Source organism: Ambystoma mexicanum, chromosome 2q (genome assembly GCF_040938575.1).
Source record: "Ambystoma mexicanum isolate Mex_15411 chromosome 2q, UKY_AmexF1_1, whole genome shotgun sequence".
Taxonomy (NCBI): domain Eukaryota; kingdom Metazoa; phylum Chordata; class Amphibia; order Caudata; family Ambystomatidae; genus Ambystoma; species Ambystoma mexicanum.
This window is the reverse complement of record NC_090924.1, coordinates 196,224,856-196,249,261: the sequence shown is the minus strand read 5'-3', so window position 1 is coordinate 196,249,261 and position 24,406 is coordinate 196,224,856. Positions and strand designations below refer to the sequence as shown.

Sequence of the window (24,406 nt, the reverse complement as noted above, 5' to 3'; positions counted from 1 at the left end):
GAACATCATGGAGACATCTGCTTCTCCCCACCCTCATTCATCCCCAACCAGAGGGACATAGACATTTAGAATAGGCCAAAGAGAAGTGGGGCTCTATGATTGGGGCTTTTCACAGCAGAGTTTTTGTTCTTAGTCTAGGGGAACTTTGCTTCCTGCTGCATAGTTGGAGAGTTTCAACTGAAGGACTCAATGGTGGGTCAACTTTATTTTAACTTCTACCTCTTGTGGTTCAGGTGTTTGCGCACCTCAGTCTCTACTTAAATGGGTGCCAAGTGTCCCTCAACCTCCCGAATGGTAGCAGGCACTGCCATGAACTTGATTCTTTGGTTGTATCCTTTGCCCTGTCAGGACAAGCAGGTCAAAAAGAACAGTACTATATAAAAAGGGATAGACCAGAAAGAGAGTATGTCACATACATGATCTACTCTGAGTCATGAGAAAAAGTCTGGATAAGGGGGCCCATGCAGGTCTCAGAACAATGTCTGGAACTAGCTGCGTGGCCTTGGTTATCTGCCTAAAAGAAAGGCCACGTTGTGGTCCCTGAGCGCAATCCAGAAGCAGGAAACTCCAGGTGATCTCAAGAGAGACTTTCAGAAGACCTCATTGGAACCTTGGCAAAGGTTCTGTAACAAACCACTACCCGTGACTTGCTTGGAAAGAACAAATCACTGAGTTTTGATGGATCTGATAAAACAGGTCTACGACCTTGTTACCTTGAAGACCAGAGGGTCATCTTCATTGAAAAGTTCCAACGGGAGGTGAAAGCTGTTTATGAGGGCCCAATTGGAAAGCTGTCCAAAGGGAGCAGAATAGGCCAATTAAGCCAGGGCAGAGGCACTGCCGACAGATTTTTTATTTTGAATAAACACGCCTCAGGGCGCACATAAAACAAATATGTAACAAACAAAAACAAAAAATAGGAGAAACAAATGAAGGTAGAGCTAGGCTCGAAGCAACTAGTCAACTCCTTTGTTGAAGAGCTGGTTCTTCATTGCCTTTTTAAATTGAGTCAGACATGGAATGTCCCGTAGTGTGTTGGAGGCTCATTCTATGCACTGGAAGCTCAGGTGCCAAATCTGATTGCCCTGTATTTTTGCAGTTTGAACCGAGTTTGAAGAGCATTTTGATGTCATTATAGCAAAGCAATCTCCTACAAGGCGCGTCTTTCAGGTGATCCACCAGATAACGGGGAGCATTTCCAGACCGACATTTAGGAGTCGGAGTGATGGCTGTATGCTGGATCCTATGCTTCACCGGAAGCCATTGAAGGGAGCGTCTAGCTGCGGTGAAATGATCTTGCCTACCAAACCCGCATACTAACTGCACAACCCCATTCTGGATTGCCTGCAGTTTTATCAGGTTAGCCATACAAATAACCGCCAGCAAGCTGTTACACTAGTCCAACCTGCAGTTGATGAGTGCAGCGGCAATATGAGATCTATTCCCCAATCAGACAGATCTGGCTGAATCGGTCTCAGCAAACAGGTAAAATAGGCACAGAAAGAGCAGAACTGGGAAGTGTGTTTATTGAACGACAATTGAGAGTCAAAGAATACTCAAGAGTTTTAACATGAGGAGCGACTGATGGGGCTGCCAGCTATCACAAACTGATTGTAGCAGGAGTCCAGTTTTCTCAAGTTAGGACCAGAAGCCACAATGAAAAGTTCAATCTTGCTGTCATTGAGTGCTAATGAAATGAATGCCATCCAGGACTGAATCAAGGTATAAATCTGATTGATGGCAAGAGAGTCCTGGCATAGTCACCCGAATGTTCGAGTAATATCAGAGTGTCATCATAATTTGTGTAACTGGCCCCCACACTGTCCAAAAGGTCACAAAAGGCTGGGAATAGACATTAAATGATTTGGAGATAGGAAGGAACCCTGCAAGTAAGGATCCCTGCAAGTAAGATGGACAGGGAAAGCTTGAAAGTCATTTGTCGCAAGTCTTGCAGACTGGAGCTCAAAAAGGACTCGATTCAAGCAGCAGCACTGCCTCAGCATCTTGCGACTTCAACCAGTCTTCTGGCTAGCAGGGTATAGTCCATCAAATCGAAGGCAGATGAAAACTACAGAAGCAATTAGAGGGCAGTGTAGCCTTTATCAATAATACCCACCATGTTAGACCTTTTTTTTATTTTGTTTTTAAATTCTTTAATTAGACTTTATGTCCAGCAAAGCAGTTTCCGTCCCATGCTTGGCACGGAAGCCAGACTGGCGATGTCAAGAAGGTTGTGTGTCTAAAACTTCTGCAGCTAAGTACGCAATTCTGTCAAGGATTTCCAGCATAAAAGGAACATTAGTGATGGGTTAATAGTTGCTAGCCATTGCAGGGTCCTACAAGGATACATTTACATTCTTAGTAATCAAGGGAGTAAGGCAGCCTGAGCAGTCCTTGAAGATGTTGGCTGGGCTGGCATCACCTAAGCAAGAGGCAGATCAGAAGGGTATGGGTCAGAATTCCACAGAGTAGCCGCAGCATTATTTAAAACGGATCAATTGTGGTATATGCAGCGAAATTGCAAAAATTCAAAGACAAAGAAAATGCTCTGGAGAAACATTCACATCTGGTGCAACAGGGAGAAGGGACAGAGGTATGGAAGTTGCTGCATGGAAACGTGGCGCCGGTAAACACCTGTGTATTACAAATGTCCAAAAAAATAAATACATACATAAGAAGGCTAAGGGCCTAGGCACTGATGGTGCTGGGTCTAGGCTACCATAATGTTATCTATGCTTTGAAAAAAATGTTCTGTTCTACAGTAATAACAGCCTAAGAGTCTGGATAAAAGTAGCAAAATGTATCAGATACCCTGAGGGGGGGGGAAATCCATAGACTATAATGGAACTGGTTTCCCTTTGCATAGAAATCGGAGATCCCCGTTCTGTAGTTCTGTCCTCTGTTCGGCGCCTGGATGCCCAAGGGCTTTGGCGCCTTATAAGCAAGAATACCATAACATAGATAATGAATCTTGAATTAACTATGAATAAATATTTAAATTTTAAAGCAAGCAGCTCGGGTGAAACAAAAATTAATTGGATTGTATGTGCATGATCTTGCTATGATTCTATAGGGACTGTCACAAGCGTTTACTTTTTTTTAAACTTTAGGTAGCATGGAAACAGGTTACCTGCACTTAAAATGGAGGCGGTGTAACGGTATTTGTTAAATTCCAAGTATTCTCGGATAAGCTCATTGATCAGTAGATTTTCATGAGAAAGATGTGGACGTGGTTCGCTTTGATCATCCAATGCATTGAACACCTCTGCGCGGATTCTTGCTTTTATTTGTCCAAGTACACCTCTTTTTTCCAATGTGTCTTTTACAACTATTAAGAAAAGAAATACCTTATTAAACAGTCTTTAAGACCCACCATGCCATAATCATCACTTTCAATTTGAGACGGTTATGGAAATTACGGTTTCCTTGACCCCAGGGTCAATACTTTATGTACATGTCCTTGTATCAGTAAAAAAAATATATTGTTCAGGCACATTAGAATGACATTTTAGATTCAAAGAAACTATAACGGTGCAACAAAAAAAAATCATAAAATACACAAGGTAAAAGATACGCAAAATGGCAAAAAGGAGTGACAACAAAGCTGCATCCAACCCTTAAAATGCTGATGTATAATTTTCAAGAAGTGTTGTGTACCCTTGTCATCAGGCCTCAGCATGCAGTGAATTAGAACTCCTACTACAAATGACTTGCTGCTGCCACAACCAAAATAGGCAAATCAACAGCTTGATCTAGTGTAACCTTCCGCAGCGCACAACAAGCAAGGTTACAAGGAGCAAATGTCCCCGGCATCCATCCCGAAGGGGAGCAAGATTTAAATTACTTAACTGACACAGATGGAATACATGGCTAGAACAGTAACATGAACACTACCAATTCACACAAATACACTCGCTCAGAGTTCCATCCGCCTCAGGCATAGAGAAAACCTAACACATCCTTCTCCTTACCCCAACAAGGGAAAGGGGATAGAGGGTAAACGTGAACCAGGGCAGAAAGAAAAATGATGAAGCAGGCATGCACAGGACACACAACGAAGATGTGGCAGGATGGCAAGCTAGACCATGACCCTTTCTTCCCTGTCCAGCAAGGAGAAGTGTGCAGAAACAAACCAAGGAAGTGGCCTGGAAAGATGCACAAGCCCTTTTGCCCCATTTGAAAATAGGACCTTCCTTTTGGCATCATGGTGAGCTTTAGTGGCATCTTGATTCTTGCATACTTTCTTGAGGAGACTTTCCTAATCTATATCTGGTCTTTGAGGCAACCAGGTTTTCCTAACTACCCACTGCGGCCTCAAGTAAGTATGCCTCACAAACTCAAAAGGGGCATCCTCTGACACTGTGTTAGGAGAGTTTCTGAACATTTCCAGGACCTAACCCATTTGATCTTGGACCAGATGTCCATTAAGGAGAGCAGTTATCACTCCTCCTTTCAGTACTCTATTAAACCTTTCCACAAGGTGCTTAGCCTATGATAATGTGCCACTGACTTTCGCTTAGGGCTCATGCCATGCCCTTGGTGAGTGATAATGAACGGTTGGCGTGTGAAAAATAGTGTGCTGTATCCATGCAGACAATGCAGGTGGGGATGGACTTTATGCCAGGCTAGTACCTGCCCCTTTTGGGCTAGGACCAAGCCTGATTTGCATATGGTCTTTTTCCTTTTGTAATGGCTTGGCAGGCGAAGAACGATGGTCCGGAGGGTTGCCCAGAGCAATGCCAGAGGTTAGGATTAATTCCAAACCATCTAGCCATCCCCTCTTTTGTTTTTGGCTAGTACCGTGCATCTAAAAACCCTTTAGCCTCTACATCATCAACACCACCACCACCATTTTCATCATCGAAAATCTAAGGCCAAGCGAGTGGAAGGGTTGGGAGATGCAGTGGGTGTGCTAGCCAGAGAATTATCCTGGTCCTTTAACTTGGGTTATTGGGCAGGTCTCTGCTGCCCCAACCTACAGCTGAGAGCTACCTATTCAAACCCCTCACAGGAACATCTCCTCCTGCAGCAGATTCTGCCCTCTTCAGCTGGTACAACAGACCATTGCAGAACATCGACATGTATGCTAGTATGTTGCAACATAGGAGCCTGGGATACAACCTTGTCCATCCAATTTTTAGTTAACATCTGCACCCGAATACAGTTATCTGTCTGGTGCGCGTAAGAAATTAATCAAAATCAAACCCAGCTTGTGCCAGACTCCAATCTTAAGTATATTAGGTTTTGGGCAGGTTGCGCCGAAGAGGCAGAAACAGCTACGCCAGAGATGACATTGGAAGGACTAACAGCCACCCTCCCATTCAAGTTTGAACACTTGCAGTACTTGTCAAGTGGAGAAGGTACAACTTGTGATTGACAGATGTACTATTCCACTACCTAATATTTGTGCATGTGATAGCCTAGTACCAAAGACAACTATGCACATGGAAAGGCAGTGGTAGACAACTTGTTTGTGATTTAATAGTTTGATGTATTTATGAGTTGTAACAGCCAACACATGTTTCAACCACAAGAACGTGTCTTCTTCAAAGCTGGGTCAATGAAACATTGGCAAACCAACAGTAACAATAATCAAAGAGCATCCAGATCGTGAGTTCCAATAGAAAAAGTTAAGTACCAGTGAATAAACAGTGAGAAAATGCAATTGAGTGTATGGCATGAGGATAGGGCTGTGAATGTGTTCTCCCCATTTTTTAAAATCTGGGACGCTGGCCTTTGGGTAGTTTTAGCAATATGGTAATTTTTAGGTTAAGTACACATGAAATAAGTACTAATAACATAGTTGAAACTGAAATTTCACTAACATGATAAACTGTATATTTTTGTTCCTGCTGCGGGGTTCCTATGGATTGAATACCTTTTAAAATTATATATCCAGCTCTGTTCTTAATCAAAATTGTTTTAAATGTATACCGTGAACGTTATGTGTGGGATAGGTGCTGTATTTGTGATTGTGTTTGCTTTTATGGCTGTGTGCTGAAAATAAAGCGTTACTGGACTTGGCTTGATTAATCTGCGTGATCCTGGATAAATAATGCTACCTAAAGCCATCCACCTCAAAACTCCTTCTTACCTTCATGACAAACTCAAACCCATCACTCACACAAACACAAAACAAGCAAGCCAACACGTTCTACACATTCCAGTATGCAAACGCACATGCACACACAAACAAGCATTGTTCCACTGAACACCCATGGCATGGAACAGCCCCTGCCTCTTCACATACGCACTGTATCCTCCATCACCACCTTCAGAAAGAACCTGAAACATACCGGTTTCCACACACATAACCCTGCCCTCCTCCACTGCTACCAATTGTTTATCCTAATCTTCCTATCCTTTCCAAACCATTCCTAAACATTTTGTAGCTTCCTTTTTCAACTCCCACCTTTTCAAACTGTGAACCATGTAAGGCACACCAAAACCCTCTGGGCAGGGGCAGCGCTAAACGAAAATTAAAATTAAATAAATGGATCTCATTTTCTTTGGCTGCTACAAGTGAGACCACCTAGAAGTTCTTCTGTGAAGTCTGAACTTCAAAAAAGCCCCACTCATACATGGTTTTATTGACTAAGTTGTTTGTTTTGCTGCATATAATTTATGTAGTTAGTGCACATCACATGCTGAATTCTTGCTTAGCTTGATCAGGACTCATCACTTTGGAGCCATATTGCCACCTAACAGAAATGCGAAATAAATTGAGTACTGATTATTTGGGGGCTTGCATAGGCCTTGACTGTAGAAGAAGTCTCCTAACTCGAGTTTGCTCTGAGCAAAATCGGACCCATGGGGGTCTCCACTTACTAATTTGTTAGTGGGGTAGTGGAGGCGAATAGATGCATTTTAGGCATGGGGACTGCTTGCATAATCCAGAGACTTACTGGATTTCTACATTGCTTTAGATTTTATCCCCTCTCACCAACCAGAACATGTAGATACTGCTTGCAGTTCCCTCTTTTGACTGCAGGGGGTCTAGAAGTAGCTCCCTTAACGTTTAAGCCCATGAGCAGCCTCAGAAGAATTACATAATTTTCCAGCACTTCTAAGATATACATTTGTGACCCATAGCTTCACCACAAATTTGCTACAGCAGGTGCGTCAACAAACTGAGGCCCGTTTCAACATATATTAAAATTAACTACTGTGTACGTTTCCCTTCTTGAGGATAGGTGAGCAATAAAGGTTGATATGGGAAATGCATTATTCTGTAGGGGAAAGAGATTAAAATCAAAAAGTAATGGAATGTAACATAACTGGGTTTTATTTGCGACATCTTTCATTCGGGTGGCATATTTGCACTGCAAACATGATGGATGCACGACTTTGACTGAATCACGGCTACCATTACTGCTCTGGTCAGCCATCTGTGCGATTTACGTTTTATCCTATCTGGAGGGGGAACGGCAATTTGCAAACCAGTCGTGGCCCATACAGCCATGTGTAGGTTGTTAGGGGGTAATGCTTGCAGTCACGATTTAGTCAAAACCTTCTACCCATCACTTTGTGCCTACAATGCCATTCTCCATGAGGTTACAGGTTGCACCATAAGGGTCAGCCCCCATCCAAGCAGTACATTTAATAGTTGGCACCTCCCGATAGCCCTCTTCCTGAACTAGAGCAGCCACTGCCACTTTTCAAGTGCATTAGACCTTGCAAGGGTTCCTTAAACAGCTTCAATGCCCGACTTTCTACTTGTTGCACTGCCATGAAATTCCACACAGGCTTCTTCCTCTACAAAGTAGCTTTCCGATTTGGGATGTGCTTCATTCCCTGGGTTTGCTGCCTCTGATCTGTGTGCTGCCTGGTTTTCTGAATTTGCCCATTTGTTTGTCTCGTAACTGCCCCGCCTTATTCCTAGGACTTGGCTCCATCTGGATTTGCTTTCAGATATCCCTTTTCAGTGACACCAAATACTCTGCTTTCTATTCAACTTTGACTAACTGTCGCTTCCTATACAATTTCTCTATAGGCCAGCTCTTTCTTTAATTAATTATGCACATGTGTTAACCAGTTTCTTGCTTGCCAGCTTTGGGGATGTCCTCGTCAAACTCTGAAAGACAACTTACCATCCCACAATCTTCTGGAACACGGACGTCTGTTCAGAGCTTCGAGGCACAAGTGGGTAGAACTTGATTGAGGGGACACTCGAGCCTTGCAAAATAGTTGATGGGTTTTTCGGAGGCTCCTCATGAAACAACCAAAGGATGATTTATTTCCAAAACATGCCCAAGAATGAGTAAGTGGCGTCAAAGCCAATGACAGGTGACTCAGCTTCCAGAAAAAAAAACACCAATGATTGGTAAGCGCACTTAGTTGGGTATTTCCTGTTATATGTGGTAGGAGCCAATCTGCTCTGCTGAGAAGCTGCTCTACCTCCACTGACAATCATTGTCAGAAAGATTATGTTTTCCACCACATTATTCAATAGATACACAGGGAGCCTGTGTCACGCCCAACTGCTTCACTGATGTAAAACGTGCATTGGATCCTGTTCATAGATCAGCACAGGTTGGTAGACAATGGTAGTTCATGAAAAATAAATCTCATTGATCTCAAATGGTTGCTTCTCTCCACTTCAGATTCAGCTCACGGGATATAAGCAAAACCATAGACGCCCCCCATGTACTGTGCATGGCGATTCAGACCACTGCCGCCAAAACGAGACATGTCAACATCGCTAAAATTGTTGACTCTTTGGGATAACTAGGAGGTCAACTAACTTACTTTACCAACTGAGAGATCAGGTCGTGCATGTGTTGTAGGTCTGTACCCCGACCCAAAAGCTAACAGAAATTGTGTAACAGCCCTGATTTACAGTTAGGTACGAGGGAACACTTAAAAGCAGGATGCCTTTAGACATAGAAACCTCTAGAATTACCACACTGTTTTTAGGGTAAGAGACTGAAAGTGCAGAAGGCGTCCTGAAATGCCATAAATGTGTAATGAGACAACACCAAACTAAATAGAAGACAGGTCACTGGGTAAAGGAAGAGTGGCATCCTGATCTGGCAAACTCTTGCCAACCAATCACCAGATGGCAGCACATGTAGACTCCCTAGACAGGTCAGCCACCTAACGGGTCAAAGCTGAATGTTTGGTGCTGATTTCAGGTCCCTCAAGGACACAGATGTCTCATGTGTGACCTTCACACAAAACTATGAAAATACATGTTCCTGGGGTCCATGGCAAACAGTCATCCTCCCAGTCAGAATACTGGGAACATTAGAGCCAGTACACCCATATACTCAGTGGTCAAGAAAGGTAGACACATATTCCTTTTGAACAACGTGAAAAGCAGAAAGAAAGGAGAAACTCCTATTGGGAAACCATATCTAGGGAGTTCAGTTCCAGCATTTGAGTCCCAGCATTGAGTCCCACCAGAGGAGAGGGGTCTCCAATAATGGGGGTGAAAGTTTTGCTTGGTGTCTAGTAGACTTTGGAAATTGTATTTACTTTGAATGTAGTTTTTTTTGGAAACATTTATTTATTTGGTAATTGCATTGACTGAACATATTTTTGTAAAATTGTTACATGAACCTTAATTAGGTGATCTGTTCTATTGTTTTTCTAGAACTACAGAGGCCCAAATACAGGAAGTGACATCACTGGCAGTTATATGACCGCAAATTTGCATGTAGTCATCAACTTGTTGGCGCACGCAGCGCAGAACAGTGGAAACATTGGCTAGCATGCACTGCATATACTAAAGTCAGGAAAGAAGGAGATTTAAGCCTTCGAGTTGCATTTCAGTAGGAAATCACTGCCCCTACTCCACCGCTCTATAATCATCCAGCATCACAACTAGGATGGGAGAATAAAATGCTTGCTAAACAGAAGGTACAGCTGCAAGGTGGAGTACCACCACCAAAAAAAAGTTCTCAATTCAAGGGAAACGAGAAGTAAAGACGTTTCCCGATTAAAAACTACAAAGCAAGACGTGTGTGGTGCCATAGTTCAGTAAAACATCAACAATTCAAACTTACAATAGTGCTGCTGTAGATTGGCCAGCCACAGGTGACATTTGCTAAGATGTTACCTCTGGGTAACCAGATAGATTTAGGGATCTAGCTTAATCTTAAACCTTTCAGTGGACACATCAGATGTGCTGCTGAAGTATAATGCAATCCTGGATGAAATATAATGCAATCAAGTGTGGTTTCAGACTTGGGAGATTAGAATTAACTGCTTTTAACATTGTAGTTTACCAGAAATTCTGGTAAAGTAGTGTACAATGTTAAAAAGCAGTTACCCAGGCTCACCCTGCACCCAGGTGATGTTTGGGACTGATGGAAGCACTCGGATCTAAATGTTGTAGCCATGGTTGTCTCCATGTTTTAAAAACTCCCACTTTCCTGGTTTTCAACATTCATTTGAAACACCCTTTATTCAAAAAATGAAGGAGTCAGTTAAAAAAAAAAAAAAGTACACCCCACTTAATCTTAATAACGTCTTACCTTCCAAGAAACGAGCATACACTTCATTTATCAGGGACTGCTATTAGAGGCCTTGGTACTCGCATCATTTTGCACCTGCTACAATCAATGGCCATTTAATACCACTATGGCTGTGCCTGGCAAGTGCCTTGCACTGCCTGCACAAAAGCCCAAACGGTTGGCATTGCCAATGCTTGTTTGAGGTTACTGTAGACGGATGCAGAGAGAATTAAGTGTGCAAAATAAAAAACACCATTCACTGAAATATTCCAATTTACTCAAATGACAGCCCGCCCCATCAAGAACACAACTCGGTGTAGCGACACAAAACAAAGTAGTCCATAGCCAAAGTGGTCCATAGCCATAGCCATAGCCATGTGGCCCTTCCCAGATGTTGCCCATTGTGATCAAAACACAGGACTGCGATTACTGGAATTAACAGTGACAGCTTTAAAATTAGCTTTAGCAAAGCCAACAGGTTTAGCTCCTTTGCCAGCACAGGCTGCCCAACCGAGGGTCCTGGAAAGTGCCATCATGGCAGAAGGACGGCCACTGGAGAGGAGGGCATCAGCCACGTACTCCGATATCCCCCTCCTTGGTCCGGCTTTGCATCGCAGAAATGGTCATCAACTGCCAGGACCATCCTCCATTCCCAGCTACTAATCAGGTGCTGGCAGAATTGTCAAGTAAACTACCTAGATGTTTGCAATATTGCCAAGAAGGAACGGCAACTGACCAGGAACCTGGGCCATGGACAATGGTTGCCAAAAAATACCCAGGAACTTGCCCCATTGCCATCAACTGCCATGGCTTTCACCCTAATCAAGGATTACCATCAGCTGCCCAGGCATTTACTCCATTGCTAAGGATTGTGATCAACTACCCAGGTATTTACCTCTCTGCCATCAAATACCTAGCTGCATGCTCCATCAATAAGGACTGAAAATCTGCCCAGGTACTTGTGCCACTACCATGGATTGCCATCAAAAGCCCAGGTAACAAAACATTGCCATCAAATACCCAGGAAAGTATCCGCTTTGTTGCAGATGTGCCTTTGCAAATGTGCCTTTAACTGCCCAGATACCTGTCCAGTTAAAGCCATTTGTGCATGCGTGCATGCCCGACACCTACCCTGGTTCTAGTGGTCTTAGTTTCCTTTATAAAATACACAAATCATATAGTATGTCAACCAGACAATGTATCATTGTGTACAGCTTAAGGGGGCCACCTGACCCAAAGCAACACACTAGAAGATGTATTTTGGAACAATCAACATTGTAAACACACCTCTAGTTTAGATTGTAAAGAGTGCTTGAGCTGCAATTACATGCACCCAGTTAATAAAGTCCAGACTTAAAACACTTTTTCAGCATTCAGTGAGTAAAATAACCTTGCAAAAATAAAATGCAGCTGTGCATGAAATTAAAGAGAATTTTGGGATTATCAGGCACTGGCAAGCAGGCTATGTTGTTGCTGTGGGAGAAGTGAGACTGCGATGGCGACAAATTTAAGATTAATAGCTGCTGTTTATCTCAAGATGGCAGGCCAGCACAGATCTTAACCACTGAATTCCGACTGAACAGCTATAAACTCTTCTATGTCAGCAAGAGGCTAATGTAGAGGAACCAGTGTTAGAAAGCAATGAGGTGATTATACTGTACCATATCCCATGGAAGGTGATGTCCTCCCCCCCCCCCCAAGGCTCAGTGAAGGCCCCTCCTGTCAAAAGGTTGTAAAGTCCTGCCGTCTCAGTCCCCACAGTCCTAACTTCTCCCCCGCTTAGGGTGGAAGCAGTCTGCGGCACACAGCTTGTAATGCAAATCGCACATTGTAAGCGTCAGAACAAAAATCAGAAAACTGAATACATTGCTGAGGTAAATGAGTTCTGACTGGCAACACTGGTAATACCTTATAGAGCCACATTATCGCACCGCCCAACTATGAGTTTGAGGGCAAAGGTGGAGGAAAATCCTCCAGCCAGGTATTTCCTCCACCATACCGCCCAAAATAGAACAATTTGGGGTATTACCACCAGCAAAATTACTACAAACAGTAATACCGCTGAAATCCACCATGGAGTCCTATGGACTCCAATTAATGGGGACTAACACTGCCTACCACCACTTGTAATCCGGCAGTAATACCGCCAGACTAAGTGGCAGTAATGGTAGTACTGTTTGGTGGTATCTCTGCAGATTTACAGGCCACACAGAGACATCAACCCTCTCCATGTTGTCTTTTATAGTAAAGTGGATTACCAGGTTTCAGACCTGTAAAATACCCGTCTCCTCAGGTGACTCAGACCCCCACCATTCCATCCTACATAAACTTGATGCCCCCAGTCTGTTGATCTTCTAGTCTACTTTTATTCTACCCATGTAGATCCAGGAACGTCATACTTATGTTAATTTCATGGATTATTTTACTTCCTGTTCCTTAAAGCCAGGGGTCTTAAACATAGAGACTTTATGCCAGCCCTTTACCCACAAACACTGGTTGTTAATATTATACCTTGGAGCTGCACGTGTTAATAGCACTAGTGCAAGAAACAGACGTTCAGGACGGGCGGTAAAACGACTTCTGTGGTTCGTATGCGGCCTATGAGTTCACAGGGCTTGGTTGACCAGGGACTAGGACACGAGCATGGAGTTGGGACAGGTTGGCAGTTTAGCTGCTGGCAACCTTTCAGGCGGCAACCATAAACCCATGAAGATGGAGTGGAGATGTGCAGTGCTTCTTTGCCCCCGCAATTCTCTAATTTGTCAGAGCTACATTTTCAAAGCCTCTCTCTGAATGGAGCAGGAGTGCATTCATCTCTCGGTTGACTCACGCAGTTATTGTTCGGTCTGCGTCTCATTTGTTATAAAACAGCACCCAAGGTTGGTGGCTCTCAGGGGGTAGGGAGCCTGGGTCGCTCCAAGGACAACGAACTGGCAGCCAGGGGGTTTTAGCAATGTGCTACTTTTGTAAACAAAATGAACCCCCAAAAAATCCTTTTTTGTAACTGCACCAGTAAATCATCAAGAATCAATGACTGGAAGAAAGGCTGCAGGAGAGTGATCCCCCTTATTTGTATGGTACAGTAGGACAGATAGGAGAAAGAGGTTGGTTGGCTCTCGACTTACCTCTACCTGTTCAGTAGCACACATGGAAGTGGGTAGTTGAACTGGCTTTGGGGTCCCCGTTTCTCTGTGATAGCATACTCTTGAGGGCATACTTTTTTAATGAACATTTAATTGCAACTGCATTTGTATACCAAGTACTTAATTTGTAAAACAGTAGGTGCCTGTGCCCAAAATATGTTCTAGCACTTCTGTGACACTTGGCCAGTTCCACACCACTGCTGCCACAACCAGGCCCGGCCTTAGGGAGGGGCGAGCCAGGCGACCGTCCGGGGTGCCACGCCCCCCAGGGCACCAATAGCCCCCGCCACGCCAGCTCGGCAAAGTCTTTCAAGGGCTCCCCGAGCTGGCGTAGAGGGAGAAGGCGCGGCAGGCGAGCATATTCAATGACAATCGGGTACTCAGCACCCGATTGTCACCAAATGCGCCCCTTCGCCGCAACACCTTCAACAACAAAAGGAGACATTAGCCCCCCACTATGCCAGCTTGGGGCAGTCCTTCAAGGGCTTCCCCGAGCTGGCATAGTGTCAGAAGGCGTGTCAGGCACCTCATTATTATTATTAAATGACTCTGCGGTGGCAGAGCTCATCTAATAACAGGGTGCTGAGCGAGGAGGTAAAAAAAAAAAAATTTAAAAAAGCCACTTCTTGGCCCTGCCCCCTTTTGACCAGGGGTGCACGGGGGAAGGAGGGGGGTGCCAATTCGCCCAGGGCACTGGGACCCCAATGGCCGGCCCTGGCCACAACCCATATTGTGACAGAGGCCGGGCCTTTTTGGGGCCTCAGGCTCCATTAGGAGCCTATTCATGAAGAAAATAAAAAGCACACACCTTCTTATGTCTTCATAAATAGGCTGTTAATGGAGCCCCAGGCCTCACAAAGGTCCGGCCCCTGTCGCACTAAGCATGTGTGGCAGGGGCCGTGGATCGGGCTGCTACTTGTTGAAGCAACAGCCCGATCCTTTGGTAATTTATCCTCTTTTTTTTTCCTTTTCAAACTGTGGATGCGCGCCCCCTGGGCATGAGGCTGCGGCCCACCAGAGTGGCGCACCCCACAGTTTGAATACCGCTGCCCTAAGCCCTCCCCTCAAGGACCATACACCAATATGAGTCCTAGAGGGGAGGGCTTAAGACATTTTCGCGATTATACCCGGCCAGAGAGAAGTGATGCAGTATCGATGGAAAGGGCCAGCGACGCTGCATCACTTCTCTCCGGCCTGGGGGGCTCAGCCCCGACTTGATTTTGCTGGAGGGCTCGGGCCCCGGAGCCCCCCGTACTCGGCGCCCCTGCCTTGAACTCGCTATAGTGTTAAACTCATAATTAGTTTTATTACTAGATTATAATACATTTAGAATATCAGACATAACACGGTGTGCTTAGTGTTCTTGTCCATTTTGTTCAGTTCTAGTAGACACTAGAAGACAGACATTGTGGACAAACAGGCGTGTGACACAAACCCTTAATAAGGCCTAACTGGCCCGTCACTTCGGTCCAAATAGCCAGGAATCTCGTGCGTACGTTTGCCGACTAGCTTTTAATTGTGCGCACTTTATTCGTGCACTTGTTGCCAAAATGATTTTGTTTGAATTTTAAAGCAGTGGTTTGGGGGGGAACCCCCACCCCCCATTAAAAAAATGTGAACAGGCGCATTTCTACCAAAAGTGCACGCACAATGTACATGATTAATCAAGTCGGCAAATAAACGTAGAACCATCTTGTGAAAATTCTTTGCCTACCCTGCTTAGTAGCCCCTACAATACACTGCTGGAGTTTGGTTGGTGTGGTGCCGATGAGAACAAGATACAAAAAAGGATTTGGCTTACTGATTAAATGGCCATCACGTACATGGTTTCGATAAAAGAAGCACAGAAAGGCATTTCTGCATGCAGATGCGCTAAAGTCATTTGGCTTCTGTATCTACGTGATCAAGGGCAGATCTAATCCTGACCAAACTAGCAGTTTAGTGCAACTGTAAAAACGACCCCACAGAACTGTATATAAGCACTGGCTTCATGTAGGGTGGTTTTTACAAATAAAAACGTTTGCTAGTCGAATTAGTTGTATTTTGACCTCTTTCCAATGGCATGACAGGAAAAGAATAAGGGCCCTTAGCTCAGATTGACAAACCCAACACGGGATTGGGCTGCCACTTGAGACCCACTCTATTATTTGTATATGTTGTCAATTTCTACTTCCAATCTCGTTTACTGTTGGCATCCAATTAAAGTGTGGTGGGATGCTCTAGCCACAGTAAATTGCTAGACTAAGAGTAATGCAAAATAAATGTGAGGGGAAGGCCCTAGAACCTGTGGGTCATTGGACTCTTGAGGTAATGGCGCCATTGGCAATGGAAGAGTTATTGGGAATGCAGTCAGAGCCATGCAATTAACCATAATATGTGGTTACAGCTATAGGACAGTATACCACTGAAAGTACGGATAACCCATAGCCTGGGCATCAGAACTAGAGTACAGTCAGTAAATTACGAGATCATCTTTTCTGATCCACGAAAACATGTGCACCCTGCAGCAGCCTCTTACTTCTAGAGAGAATGAAGCAGTGAAAAAAGTCATCCATTTTACACTTTAAGTCCCTTCATGCTGCCTCAGGGAGGATCACCCCACAATTTGAATGGACTACATGTCATCTGCAGGCTGTCGGTTTCTAGTGGAAATACACACCAGAGCAATAGTAACTACGGGCGCAGGGCACATTCCCGGTCTACAGCTTTGTTGCCCGTGCGCCAAAGTCTGAGACACGTGAGCTTGCTCCATATGAGCGGGACCCCGGGGCATAAATAAAATCGAGCATATCAGTTGCCTTAGGTTTTCTAACAAGCGGCATGTGGAATAGGCCATTGCATTAGCTGAATGATAAGAAATATATATCAATACTGCAACCGGGCGTGGGTAGCGGTCATGAGTTTGTGGAGATACCAACAAGATTCCTGATCAGGGGGTTTTCTTTCCGATTCAATTCTTCTTAGAATTGCTTGCTCAGTTTTAGGAGATGTTTGTCTAGCATTCCCATACCCAGGTCACAACGGACTTCCCACATTGATATTGAGGCATATGAAGCTGGAGTATGATATTCCAAGACGGCACCGAGTTTTGTAACGGATCACTCGCTACTTATGGATCAGATAGCAAACACGTGACAAACAATGCCTTAAAAATACGGACACAGGGCACTCAACTGGATTTGCCAGTCTGCTGCCTCGTTGTCTGCAAAGTTGTTAACCCTTACTGAGTAAGTACTGTAGAAGTGGGGGTAATCACTAACTAGCTTATTGAAAGGAGGCTAACACTATGTTTTCCTAAATTGTTGCAGAGGAGGAAGTATTAACTTTTTAAATGATTTGTATTATGAACAAGAGTCCTGTTAGTAGATCTGGGACAGTTATTTTAGCCATGATAGAATTTATTTTGTTTTAGGCATGCATAAACGTTGACACTAAGCAAACCAAAGAAGTCAATGAGATAAACATACACGTTATTGAATTTGGATGCACAAAATAGTACAATGGTTTAACATAATACTATTTTTGTAGATATATTTAAGAAGACAGCTTTACAGCCCTTATCCGAAATGGGTCGGCATTAAGGAGAGTCAGTTGTTGTATATTCTGTTATGACTCCTATTAAGCTGTTTTATGTGGAAATAGTTTTTGAGTTTAATGTTCCATGTGAAACCACGAGCTGGATGAGCATAATGTTTTTTGTTTGTATTTTGAAAAAGCTTTAAATAATTTTCTGTTGAAAAAACGTCTGAATGTAAAATTAAACACACCGAAATCTCTTTGTCTAAATTGTTTAAATTGTCAAGAAAGGCTACAATTGAACTTAAGGCACCAAGTCCTATAGGAGTGCATTTGGGTTACTCCTTGGCAACAACAGGCTGTCTTCCATTTAATGTTTTGCTAAACAATGTTAAACAACGAAGGCTTATTGTCAGATCCAATTCAGACTGCTCGGGGTTTAAAACAGGATTGTCTGTTAGAATCAGCTAGGTTTAATTTTTTTAATCTCGGATATAGGTTCCCATTTTGAAGTTGTCATAGCAGATCCCCCAAAAATTAATGGCGTGCAAGTCAAATTCCTACTCTATGCGGATAACATGGTATTATTCCCAAAGACCCCAAATGGCCTGCGAGCGCTGTTGGGCGCCATGGATATATATACACTAAGAAAAACTGTATAGTAATTAATCTAATGAAAACAAAAGTGATTCAATTTGGCACTCCCAAACAGCAGTTTGCTAGTCATCGATGGCCATTGCAGACAATGACTTTGAATTCAGTTTCATCGTATATTTATCTAGGCACATATATAACTCATCGGAGTCAAAATGCCAACGATCACCATGTCAAGCAAAAAGTACTAACAGCCATGTCTCAAGCACGATTAGTTAAATATTGCAGATTTTCATTAACACCCATTATTATCTACTACAAACAAAAATGTATTCCGGTTATCACGTATGGAACTGAGGCATTTGTGAGGAAACCATATGATTATTGGGCAACTATAAAGGGGTGCTATTGGAAGCGTGTCCTGAATCTGCCATTATCCGAACCTATATGTATACTTAGGCATCAATTGGGATTGCCATCACTTTATGCCTCCTACAAGTGGAAACTATGTTCACTTTATAGGAAATGTGTGATGGCTTCTAACAATATTGGTCTATTAAGCATTGTCTCAAGTTACCTTTTAACATCGACAGATGCTTTTCCTACGGTTTGGAGAAAGAAAGCGCAGAAAATCATCAACAACATAGGTATATGATATGATATATGGCATTTGTAACGCGCCTATACACAAGTGTTTCAAGGCGCGACGAGGCAGGGAGGGGTGAACAAGGGGAAGACAGACAACGATCCTACTAGGCCAGGTGTCATTCAGACCGCGCAAGTGCAGGGGTAGGGGGAAGGGAAAAGTGCAAGGGGAAGAGGGAGGGGGAGGGGGGAGTGCAGTACAAATAAGTAGAATAGAAATAAAATAATAAATAAATAGAGCCAGCTGGTGGCAAGTGCAAGGTAAGTGCAGACAAGTGCTGGGGGGAGGGGAGGCTGTAGGGATACAGAGACAGTCCCGCAGTGCAGGGGTTGCCAGGGAAGCAGTGCAAGTGAAGAGTGACTGGGCCCAGGACCGAGGTCGGTGAGAGTGGCCCAGTTGCAGAATCAGTGCAGTTTAGGTGAAGAATTTAGCAGGGGAGAGGGAGAGAGAAAGCAGAGAGGGAGAGAGAAAGCAGAAGTGAAGAGGAAGGTTTTGAGGTGCTTCCGGAACCGGAGATGGTTCTCCTCAAGTTTCAGGGAGGCAGGAAGGCTGTTCCAGACGGAGGCCCCTGCCGCGGAGAGAGATCTACCCCCAGCTCGTTGCTTCGAGAAGCGGCTGACCCTGAGGGAGTTTATCTTTAACCTTACTGCTTGAAAACCCAGATAAAGCCAAAAAGAATTTATGGGAACATGATTGGATCCAAACAAGGAGCGCATGTTCCAAATATCGTACATTTGTTGACAATCCTTTTGCCTTGAAACGGTATGGCATAGTTGAAAGCTACTTAACCAGGTTTCCTAATCCACGTCGGAGAAATTATTTTCTGCGCTTTCGCCTAAACATCTTGCAAGCACATGAAGTTCTAGTCAGACGCAGAATGTTATCAGCGAATGAGTTGCCATGTCGATTTTGTAAGACACTCCCGAACGTTGAAACATCTATGCAACAAAGGTTCAGTATTGCTTCCTCAGAGAATTATATTTTTTGAACATTTGTTTGAGGGCTACCGAAAGGTAGCTAGTGCAAAACTGTGGGAGCTATTATATCATTGTACAAGGAGGCCGGTTAGATTTGCCTTTCTAAACTTTTTATATGGTTTACGGTTACTAGAAAAAATAGTAATTCAGAGCAAATTGTGATCTCCAGAACAAGAGTCCCGCTGTAAATATGAACATTATATTTTCTATTTAGATGATGTATATTTTATGATGTTATGTGATGTATTTTATATTTGAATTGTGTTTTTATATGAATTGCATATTATTCGTTTTATTTGTAATTGAATTGGAACAAACCATATGAAATTTACTTCATATTTTTTGTTTTAAGTTCAAAAATCAAGGTTTTCTTGATTAAAACCAATTAAAAAAATAAAAAAGTAATGTTTTGCTATTGTTGCAGGACAGTATTTTTTACTGACATTATGAGCAGAGTCAACAAGACACTTCTCTTTTTTTTTTTTAGCATAGCCATAGTGGCCTCCCCTGGTGCGGCCAGAATTTAAATAATTTTTTTTAGCGTTGCATGACATTTCTAACTGCCAATATGGGCAAATCCAACAGGAGTATGTTCTTACGTGGGATACTAGCATATATTGGCAGAGCCCGCATGGACAGGTTTTCTTGTAATGCTGACATTATGGACAATACAAACATGAGTATATTCTTATGAGGAAATACTGGTATATATTGGTCCAGCATGGTTATGATTTAAGTTTTACATTGGCAAAATAATGACACATATTGCACGCAAAAGCCTAATGAAAATAACACTGCACGTTTTGTGATTTGGCATACAATGGAGTTTGTCATATTTTACCCTAACAGACCAAATGTAAACTGTGGCTTATTACCCAATTTTTTCCACAGGAAGTGTGCAATAAAATTTTCCATTTTAACCCATTGGTTGGTTTGAGCTCCCACATTTTATGGGTAAAGTTTATGCCACTCCAATAAAAGAAATTGAGCCCTTTTCGCTCCAACCAGCTGATGCTGCACACGCTCATTTCTGAGCCCTGCAGGCGACACGCTCCTCAGACCCACCGGTCTGTTCGGTGAGTTTTGTTTCTAGGGCTACAGGCCACACACGCTTCCCTGTTCCCTGCCCGCCCTCCTTCCTTCCTTCCTTCCTCCCTTGCTCACTCCCATGGACCGCCCCCTCATCCCCCACGATTGGCTGATCAGATGGCTGACCATTCCTCATCCCCTCTTTATGGGTGCCCCCAGAGTATCCTTGCCCGGGCAGCCGGCTAAAGGGCAGACAGAGGGCACCTCCTTTGGTGCCTCCACCATATGTTTGCCTGTTCACCCTGGGTGCCCTGCTGACACAGTCTCCAGTCTACTTCAACAAGTAGGTATGGTGGGAAGAATTGGGTGCACAGCCAGAAATCTTGTCACTGTTTTAATACTGCCCTTTGAAGTTTACCACTGTATTGAATTTAGCTGCATTGGGAGAGTAGCCTCTGCACCGAATCTAGCTGCCTCTGTAGTCTGCCACCATTTTAAATCCTACTACCCACAAATTTTGCCAATATGTTGAATTTAGCTGCGCTCTGAATCTGGCACAGTTTTAAATCCTGCTGCCCTGTGAAGCATGCCACTAATAAAAATCCTGCTGTCCTTTGAATTTTGCCACTGCATTGAATCTAGCTGCACTCAGAAGTTTGCCACAATTTGAATCGGCTGTCCTTTGATTTAGTCACACTACAATTGCACTGAATTAGGCAATGATGCTGTTGCATTTAGCCACCCTCGAACTCTAATTGTTCTAGATAACACTGCTACTGAAGTAAGCCACCATAGAATGAATCTGAATCAGGTAACGCTGCTGTTAAATTTAGTTGCACAAGAACTGTACTGAGTCAGGCAACGCTACTGTCGAATGTAACCACTCTAGAACTGTAATGAGGTAGATAACACTGCGACTGAATTTAGCCACACTAGAACTATAATGGTTAAGATAACGCTGCCTTGAATTTGACTGAATTGGAGAGGTAGACGCCATTACGTGTCGCAACACAACAACAATTCTAACCAGACACCAGGAGGTCATCTGCCCCAGGAATGAATATATATATATCTACATATACACCTAACCCCAAGGTGGAAAAGCAATCCATCTCAAGAAAGTAAGCAGCCCAAGGGGGCACCCGTCCCTGGAATATACCACAAACCTGAATCCAAAATGGAGGCACAATACAACAACCACAGCGAGGCAGACGCCACTGTGCGGGAGCACACTAATCTAACCAGAGACCAGCCCACTGAGCTACAACCAACCTCAGGAAAGTAAGCAACCCAGGAGGGGACCTGCCGCTGGAACACATCACAAACCCAAGAACCACAGCGAGACAGAAATCATTATGCCGCAGCACACCGACTTAACCCGAGACCACGAAAGTAACCAACCCAGGAGGGCACTGTAAGGAAGGCATAGCGTCAGCGACAGACACAAGTGGTCACAGTTCTGCGGAGTTTATTAAATTGGAAAAGTAGGTTGGAAAAACGCCTAATCTAAACCTAAATCTAAGATGGGAGCAAGATTCGACCATCAAATAATCAGGCAGTCCTAGTGAAGTTGTGTCAAATAAAAGGGTCTATACTAAGAAAAACCTATTGCCAATCCTTACGCTAAATACAAAAAGAAGTGTGGGACAATGTTCTTAAGAAAGAAGCAAGTGTTCACAAATGATAAGTCAGGATGCAGTACTTGAGGTCACTCTTCCCCACGTTTTCAGCACAGGACAAGGTGGGACATTGGAGCACAGCACGTGCTCGAGCTTTACCAGCACAAGCTAACCGTTCTGCTTTCATCAATTAGGACACTCGGCAGTTAAGTCTCTTTTCTATCAAAAAGTCTGTTGCCAGAGCCACCAGGGGGCGCCAAGATGTACAGTCGCCTCCGAGCCAGTTTCCTCCACAAGGACAAATTTAAAGGTCTGAGCCCTCCCCTAAGAGCCCCATTAGCAAGAATCCCCCCCCCCTACGAACACCAGGGAGAAGCAGAGATCCAGTTGAGTGAAAACCCTGAATTCTGGGGTGCCTGCAAGCCTCATCTCGGTTCCCCCATGGACTGAGCGTGAGAGGTTGCTGTTGCCCGCCCCGGGCCACGCTCTCCTGAGGCCCGCTGCCATCGAGGGGATGTGGCGTGTGAAGGCTGATGGTATGGAGGCCTGACAGTGGTGGTTCGCCCCAACACTAACGGATGGGGGCCTGCCCCCCTAGCGGAATTGTTGCGCCCAGTGAGGCGGGAGGGGAGAGAGAGGGAGCATCCCCTCTACATAGCACCCTGCAGGCGGCTCCGCTGACAGGAAGACGTGCATTGGAGGTGCCTGCTGGAGTGGGCGCCCGTCGTTGTGGAGAGTCGGCAGAGATCCCCGCTGGCACTTTGCAACCCCGGAGCACGAAGGAATGTCAGAGGAGTGGCGCCCCTGGCTGGAAAGGGAGGCCGGCCGAGGCTCCAGGAGGCGGCGGGGCTACGAGTGGATTCGGACTGCCTGGACTTTGCGGTCTTGTCAACCCCTGTGTGTTCTGCCCGGGTCATCGCTGCCTCCGCCTTGTGCTTCCTGCCCGCCCATCAGAGAGGGTGGGGGGGAGGGGGGAATAGATATATAATTGCTCCTAGTCCCGCATTGAGTGGAGTCTGCGCCTGGCCCCAGTTGGTCATTAAATACTGCAAGTCCTCGTTTCTCCTCAAGCCTGCAGGCAATTTCCAGTGCCTTACCGGGAGTCTGTTGCCCAGCACAGCCAGGTGCAGGCCTTGCTGCTCGAGAAGGCCGTGGGTTCCAAGCATGAGAGTCATTCAGAACAGACCTTCCAACGCAGCGCCCCCCCCTGTTATAGTGGGTCACCCTGGGGCATAGCCCCTCAAATCCAGTGTTAACCAAGCATAGGAGTGGGCTTCATGAGTGATCCCTAAGCCCTCCCACCAAGGGCCTGAACCTCCTTAGTTTAGAGGGCCCGATCAGAAGTCCTGAACGAGGGTAGTTTGGGACCTTCCTGGTAACATGTACCAATTACCCCTGTACTCATCACTCTGAGGAGAGCTCTGCGCTCTCTGGTCTTCCCGCGTACCTGACCTGCCTGTGAGCCTGAGTGAACTGTGTATCGCCCTCCCGGAGTATGACAGAGGGCTCCCCCCCCTGTCACAACTAACTTTTGTGGAATTTGGCATTCTTATCTACCTTCTGAACTCTCTGACTAGTGGCCCCCTACTGGGCCCAGGGCCAGGTTCCTCTAACATACGCTGGAATAAAGAGAAAAGAAGAGTACGTGAATTATAACATGGTTACCATTGCATATGACCATCTGAACAGTCCTGAGAGCCCTGGCCCAGTCAAGATCATCGAACCCCGGCTGCACCACAGTGACCTGATCACTAGCAGATCCTTCTCACGGTCACCCTTGTGATCCTTCTGGCAACGAGCCATTAATCAAGTTCCCGGGCCCTGACATGTGATGCGATGCGATTCCTGTCAAGGGCGAGGCCTACCGCTCTCCAAACCCTGCTTCTGAAGACACTGGAGCCTCAGAGATAAAAATGAGTAAACTTGGGAAACTGAAGGTAAGCAAACCTTAAAAGATGTAAGAGTTTATATGCATGTAAGAGAATTTTTCAAATTGTATAAGCTCTACAAACAGCTGCTCTATGAGAGATGAGATGCAGCCCAGCAATCATTATTGGTACTGTAGGCAACTTGCAATGAAGGCTTAAAACGCTAGTCTCCCTCCATCTTTCGGCTGTCTGTTGAACTAGAAAGAAAAGTTTGTTTTACTTCAACATCTCCTGTCCTCTAGCTGCCTTTGGCATTTTCAAATAGTGCTTATTACAGCTGCTGTAATGTGAAGTGTTGAAGAGATTAGAAATGGATTCCATTTTCAACCATGTATTTTCACGTCCCAGGATTGGTATTCAGTTGATCAACTTTCCATTTTGACATGCACTTGTAGGGTTCAGACTGTGGCCATCCATCCATCAGTTTGGTGGGATAAAATTACTCCAAAGTCTACACACACCATTTCCCAGTCCTGGGCTTTCATGAAATAACAATG

General features: G+C 44.5%; 1 protein-coding gene across 1 annotated transcript in view; it reads right to left on the bottom strand.

The window, feature by feature from the left end:
* The window catches only part of CEP20 (centrosomal protein 20), a 295,453-nt gene that overhangs the window by 204,710 nt on the left and 66,337 nt on the right, over nt 1-24,406 (bottom strand). The window contains exon 2 of the mRNA XM_069647116.1: nt 3,131-3,328. Coding sequence (XP_069503217.1) covers nt 3,131-3,328 — 198 coding nt within the window. The remainder of the gene's footprint in view (nt 1-3,130; nt 3,329-24,406) is intronic.